Consider the following 7,319-nt stretch of genomic DNA (forward strand, 5'->3'; position numbering starts at 1 on the left):
ATACCTGCAAATACCTATCCATCTTAGTGCCCATCGGATACTCTGAAAGCATACACACAAAACAGTGGGGTTTATGTGACTTAAATTTTTTTTGACTACTGTTGATGCAAGTGGCATTTCTGTGCCACTCTTGCCACTTTCTGAAAAGGGGACGTGACTTCCAGCGGGTCCCACACATTTTTCAGGTGCAAATGAAGACAAAATCTATTGCAGCTCCAAGTTGCCGTAGTTTTTATTCTGGCACATAGACTGCCAGATGATACACCTTATTTACTGTATGATAAGGCGTGAGCCTCGTCATAAATTAGGTGCATCCTCCAGCAGCACAGGAAATTTCTAAAGACCAGCATAAAATGCCAGTCTTTGATAAATCTCCCCATGTAAGCTTACAGTCTAAAGATGCAGCAGATTTATCCAGGTGGATGATGCAGGAGGGTAAATGTGGTGCTCATTTACACAGTCTAGTCTAAGTTTATACCACCTATTAGTTAGTAGATATTTTATACCACAATCGTTCCTCGAAAAAAGGGGTCCAAGATGCTTGATACACTTTTGCAGAAATTACACCAGAATACCGGTGAATTTTCATTAGTAAATCTCCCCCACTGTGACCATAGCCTTACTGTATTTTCATAGCCTTACTCTCAATAACTACTGTAATTGTATGAAATTCTAGAAATCTCAGCTTTGTTTTCCAGCCTTGAGTTCGGCACATTACATTCCTTCTGTAACTAAAAGAATGTAACTTCTCAGGCAAAAATACTAAAGGGAGCTTTCATGGGTTTCCTTAGAACAACTCTGTGGTGTGACATGGCATGTAGATAGGAATGAAGACAACATCAATCAGTAGGTGACTGACTTGTTCTTCAAGAGTTGCCCAACAGAAACCATAGAAGTAAATATTTCTTATGTCTGTCATACAAAACTTTTATATTGTTATTAAATCATAATTTTAAGGGGCTTTCCAGGAGTTATAAATTGATGACCTGTCCTCTGCATAGGTCATCAGTATCTGATCGGTGGGAGTCCAACACCTGGGACCCCCACCGATCAGCTGTTTGAGAAGGCTCTGACGCTCATGTGAGCGCCGTTGCCTTCTCGCAGCTCACCAAGCACAGAGCCGTACATTGTATAGTGGCTGGGCTTGGTATCTCAGCCCCATTCACTTCATTGGGGCTCAGTTGCACCTTTCCTTAGGCCATGTGACTTCACATTCATTGGTCACGTGGCCTAGGTGCAAGAAGGCTATGGCGCTAATGTAAGCAGCCGATTCTGAAAGTTGGACCCCCACCGATCAAATACTGATGACCTATGCAGAGGGTAGGTCATTGGGGCAGAACTTTCGGAAAACCCCTATAATGTTCTTTACTAGAAGAGTTACATGAGGGCGCATCAATTATACTTTGGGTGAGATTAATAAAATGGGATGTCCCATCTGAACATCATCGTGTGCATATGCCATAAATGTCCACCTCTGGGACCTTCTCCTATCTTAAGATTGGGTCACTGCCATGCGTCACAAGGAATAGAGAGGATGCTGCATCGGCACAGATCTCTCCATTCACTGCTAAGGGAATTCTGAAAATTGTCAAGCAAGAGCCTGTGCCAGATTTAAACCATCCTTTTTTTGTGGTTAAATATGCCAAACAGAAGTACGTCTCTTCAAAAATGTGGTCCATCCTGGGCTTTTCAAAAGACATAGGGGTAGGTTTTGGAAATTTGGTGTAAAGAAAAACCAGCTTAGTTACCCATTTCAACCAATCGCATTCCACCTTCCATTTTCCAGAGCTCCTTTGGAGGCTATGGGCATCTATGCCACTTTTTCTTTAAACCAGTAACTGAAATCTAGAACCTAGAGTAGAATAGATATGTGCTGTAATTTAGGCCATTTTCTGTCTTTACTAATAATAAATTTGTCTGGAAATTGCTGACCCCGCCCCTTCCGGGTGGCCCCACCCATGTTACTCAATACTTTTCAAAATTGTCAAGAGGTGAGAAAGTCGCAAATCGTTAGTGCAAATATGATGTGCCTAAAATCTGCTACTATTTATATTAAAACTCTGGTGCAAAACGTATGTTTTTATATGTACATGTTTATACATATACTTTAGTTTCTAGTGTTGAGCGAGCATGCTCGGCCGAACTGCTGTTCGGCTCGAGCATTGCTATGCTCGGCACATTGCAGTGCTCGAGTACAATTTAATACAAAGACAGTCAATGGGAGACCCGAGTATTTTATGACAAGACTATGAATCCAATAGATGTTCATGAGTAGTGTAGATCGCGAATTTTCCATGCAAATGGTTTTTCAGCTGAAAAACAAGGCAGATTCTGCTCATTTGCATGTCTTTCCCATATACCCATGTTTATGCAAATTTGTTTTTACATGACAAAACTATATAACAAGGTTATTGAATATTATGTTAGGACAATCAGAAATTTTTTGTCACCCTAATGATATTGATCTAGGTGCGCAGGTCCACCCAAGCCATCCAACAGATGTGAAGCAACTTTGAGGCTTACCGGCTCTCAGTCAGATGAGAGCTGTTTTGAAATATCTCATAGTGCACAAGGCTGCCATTGTAAGGTGTGCTGACTAAGCCTGTCATCTGTCTCATAGATAGATTGTTGGCTTCCACATACCTGGCTTTTGGCATATAGCCTTTGTGTGGTTGTCTATTGTATGTCATAGACAATAGGAGTCCAAGACGCATCCAGCCATCCTCTTAATGCTGTTTCCAAACCATTTTGATGGCTTTTCCATCAAATTTTTAACATTTTCTTGTGAACCAGACACCCTCTTCTCTTCCGAGCAGGGGGTGCCAGGGGTTCTCCTATTGACTTCCATTATGCTCGGGTGCTGATGTGTTCGGCCAGAGCACTTGGTGCTCGATCAACACTATTAGTTTCTTTTAAACCTTTGTATCTTTTGGTATGGCTGGAAATGACCTAAAGCTATGTAATATTTTTTTGTATTACATTATTTCAATATTAACAGTCTATATCCATGGCAGTCAGGCCAGTACTACTAAACTCCTAATTACAGGACCAGCCATGTGTCCCAGTGCAGCCGTATCCCCCCATATAGAGTGCAAGCACATGAAATGAAGCTGCGTTTATAGGGTCCTGTGATGGATCGGAGGAACCTCACTTCACACTAAAGACAAACGTATCATTTGTAAATAAATTCATGGGTTCCGCAGTGACTCACATGTTGCCTGTCATCATTACGTAGGCTTCCTTTTACACCTTAGGGCTAAATAACAAAAAGTTTAATTAAGGCTACATTGTGCCGATACCAAGAGATGAGCGAAGTATTAAAAAATTCGATACGGCTGCTTCGTCGAATTTTACAAAAAAATTAGCTTTGTGACAAATTACTTCGTCACGAAGCGCATTTCTTTTAAGTTGTGGGTGTAATGACAGAGAGCGGTGATTGCACCGCTCCCCGTCATTGCACCCCTAAGATGCCGTGTTCATACATAAAGGCGGCATCTGATAGCAATAATCGGGTATAACATACATTTTTTTATAAATGAAATAATACTTACCTCATCAATTTACTCACGACGAGCCAGCCGCTGCCATCTTCATTGAAGCTCTAGCGCGAAATCTTGCGTGGCCCATGATGACATCATCAAGTCAGCCGGCGCACGGGATTTTGTGCGAGATCTTTAATCAAGATGACGGTGGCCATCGCGTTGCGAGCCAATGGATGAGGCAAGTTTGGGAAAATCAATTCACTAACACAAAGCACAAAGAAATTCGGCTTTGTGGTGAATCGAATTTTCCCTGAAATTCAGATCGAGGTCTACGATTCGCTCAACACTAGCCGATACTGTAAATTTGGAAAGTAAAGTAAATATTGGTGCAGGTCATATTTGCATTAAAATTTGCGTCTTTCGATCAGCTGTTTTGTGAAGCTGAGGTGCCCACAGGAGCTCTGATGAGCGTGGCGGCCTCCCGGGTGCTTGCAAAGCTGTACATTGTATATAGTGGCAGTGCTTGGTATTGCAGCTCAGCCACACTGACTTGAATGGGGATAACCTGCAACTAGGCCATGTGACTGATGTACAGTGATGTCACATCCTGAGGATAGGTCATCAATATTAATTCCTGGATAACCCCTTTAAGATTGGTGTATGAAACACCATCTCGATACATTTTTTCTGTTAGAATGGACATTCGTAGGTACAATATTTGGATGCCACCTGGGGCGTAACTGTAATTCAAAGGGCACCATAGCAAAATAAGATGGGTCCTTCCCAACCTAGTGTGAGAAAATTAAAACGGCAGCATAAGTAGCAATAATTGAATATATGTATAATAGCAACATGGGAGCTTCTATGGCTATAGTTACGCCCATGGATGCAAATATATGGGTCCACATTTACAGGGGTTAGGTGTGCCCACATAGTAGTCCATATAGAAGCTGTGCATAACTTTCTACAGTATGCACTATGGTTTCCACACTGCTTTGTGGATAGATGGACGGATGTAAATAACACGTCCTTTGTTTGCAGCATATTTCCCAAAATACACCATTTCCAAATTTCAGTGCTAGTTTTTTTGCAGTCACATATTGTCAAATATTCATTCTACTAAGCAGGTGTCCTCAGATCATTATGCATTAGACAATGTACCTCCATACCATAGCATAGCTTTAACCTCCTGGTCTCAAAGTAAACACTTTGCCAGGTCCCAATATCACATACAATGACTTGATGTAGGCCTCACATACACTCTTCACCAGGATCGGAAGATATTACAAGCAGTAGGTAATGTACAGAATGGGACTGAACGCACTTGTGACAGGTTATACATGGAAAGCTACAGCTCACTCCATCTTACACAAGCGATTACAAATAGACACACTCGGCTAACTTCAGTGGAGATAATAAAGAGGTCTTGTGACTTGAACTGGGGGATAATTGCACCAAGTAGAGGCAGGATATTTTGGTATCTACCCTTAGCCGAAATACAGCGAACTTCATGGTCATACAAACATAACTTGGACATACCTCAGAGTACAGAATTCCCATGTCCTCTGTCGATCTTGATAATTCTTGATCTGTAACTTTAAAGATCCCCACTCCTCACCGTCGACTGACTTTATGTAATAAAAGAACAATAAAGAAAAAAAAATATGGAGTAAGACTTTACGTAGTACAATATATATCGATACTAGGTGGAAGTGTGAAACATCCTGTGTGAAGGAATCGCTGCTGAAGACGCCCAACCCATTAGTGTCGTATTACTCAAGAATATGACAGGACGAGAACATGTTACAACATTGTCTTATTCATCATGCAGAGACCTCTGTGACGTTGCTTGGAAAGTCTAAAACAAACTTACATAGAGTGATTTAAGTAATCAAAGAACACAGCACATATCACAGTCTCATGAGTAGACTCCTTAGACTTAAAGGGGTTGTCTCATCTCAGACAATCGGTGCATATCTCAAGGATATGCCTCCATTGTCTTACATTGGTGGGACCGGCACCTATCTCCTAAATGGAACCCCGCAAAGTGGTGGCTGGAGAACTCTGGTTCGGCCACCACCAAGCAATCTCCCCATAGACATGAAAGGGAGCGCATGGCGCCTAACCGGCTACTGCTCCCTTTCGCTTCTATAGGCCCGATGGTAATAGTCGAGCCAGCGCTCGGCTATTTTTGGCGACCCCTTAGAAATAAATGGAAGGTGTCTCCTCATGCGCAGTGCGCTCTCCACTACTTTTGGGGCTCCGTTCACTGCTAGGACCCGCACCTAACAGACAATGGGGACATATCCTAGCGCAGTGATGGCTAACCTCCGGCACTCCAACTGTGGTAAAACTATATCGAAAAATCTGTGGATCACTACAGCTGATTTATGGATTTAAGGTGCTCTTGGTTTAAGTGACCCACCCAGTCACTAAAAGTTATATAAGATGTATAAGGATTAAACCAGGCACTCAAATATGGATTATAGGTCAAAATTTTAATCAAATATAATGAGATAAAATATATCGATATACTCATAAAGTGCAAAATAAAATACAATATAAAATGCAATAAAATGACATAGAAATTCACATAAGGGTAACCATAAATTACTAGCAGCAATGTGGCCAATAGTTATAGCAGCTAAAATTGGAAAGACTACAATCCGGACAAAGGTCTATATAAAATTCCAGGCGGTTTTAAGTTAAAGGACCGCACCCTTGATTGTAGCCAAAACCAGCCTGGATAGTTGAAGTTCAGACAGCCGCAATTGTTATGTCAGTCTTTAAAGAAAACCGCAATCCCAAGTATATTAAAACGGGTCTTGTGAAACATTCACCGATCCTCCTCGGTTTAAGGTAAAAGTGACTGTGCACTAAGGTGGCGTCCCACCTATACACGCAACTTTACAGCTTTACCTTGGTCGATGTTGCTTTATCCTATGTCCGGACCCAAAGGAGATATGCTGTGGATGCCGAGTCAACCTTGTATCTGCTCACAGAACTATGTTTGTGGCTCTTTCTTCCGGTACTCGTTCCTTTTACTCACAGCTCTTTAAACTTGAAGTCCAGGGGAGCTACTGTCCCAGCATGCCGGTGTGAGGTGTCGGACCATACGCGTTTCGGGGTTCTCTGAATAGCCCCTTCCTCAGGGGCTATTCAGAGAACCCCGAAACGCGTATGGTCCGACACCTCACACCGGCATGCTGGGACAGTAGCTCCCCTGGACTTCAAGTTTAAAGAGCTGTGAGTAAAAGGAACGAGTACCGGAAGAAAGAGCCACAAACATAGTTCTGTGAGCAGATACAAGGTTGACTCGGCATCCACAGCATATCTCCTTTGGGTCCGGACATAGGATAAAGCAACATCGACCAAGGTAAAGCTGTAAAGTTGCGTGTATAGGTGGGACGCCACCTTAGTGCACAGTCACTTTTACCTTAAACCGAGGAGGATCGGTGAATGTTTCACAAGACCCGTTTTAATATACTTGGGATTGCGGTTTTCTTTAAAGACTGACATAACAATTGCGGCTGTCTGAACTTCAACTATCCAGGCTGGTTTTGGCTACAATCAAGGGTGCGGTCCTTTAACTTAAAACCGCCTGGAATTTTATATAGACCTTTGTCCGGATTGTAGTCTTTCCAATTTTAGCTGCTATAACTATTGGCCACATTGCTGCTAGTAATTTATGGTTACCCTTATGTGAATTTCTATGTCATTTTATTGCATTTTATATTGTATTTTATTTTGCACTTTATGAGTATATCGATATATTTTATCTCATTATATTTGATTAAAATTTTGACCTATAATCCATATTTGAGTGCCTGGTTTAAT

At 41.8% G+C, this 7,319-nt stretch overlaps 1 protein-coding gene across 1 annotated transcript in view; it reads right to left on the reverse strand.

Annotated features, from left to right (window-relative positions):
• ANKRD22 (ankyrin repeat domain 22) overlaps nt 1–5,227 on the reverse strand; it is a 51,871-nt gene extending 46,644 nt beyond the window's left edge. The window contains exon 1 of the mRNA XM_044297034.1: nt 5,022–5,227. Coding sequence (XP_044152969.1) covers nt 5,022–5,042 — 21 coding nt within the window. The 5' untranslated portion in view covers nt 5,043–5,227. The remainder of the gene's footprint in view (nt 1–5,021) is intronic.
• Between the last annotated feature and the right edge of the window lie 2,092 nt (nt 5,228–7,319).

This window comes from Bufo gargarizans, chromosome 6, assembly GCF_014858855.1.
Source record: "Bufo gargarizans isolate SCDJY-AF-19 chromosome 6, ASM1485885v1, whole genome shotgun sequence".
NCBI classification, from domain to species: Eukaryota; Metazoa; Chordata; class Amphibia; order Anura; family Bufonidae; genus Bufo; species Bufo gargarizans.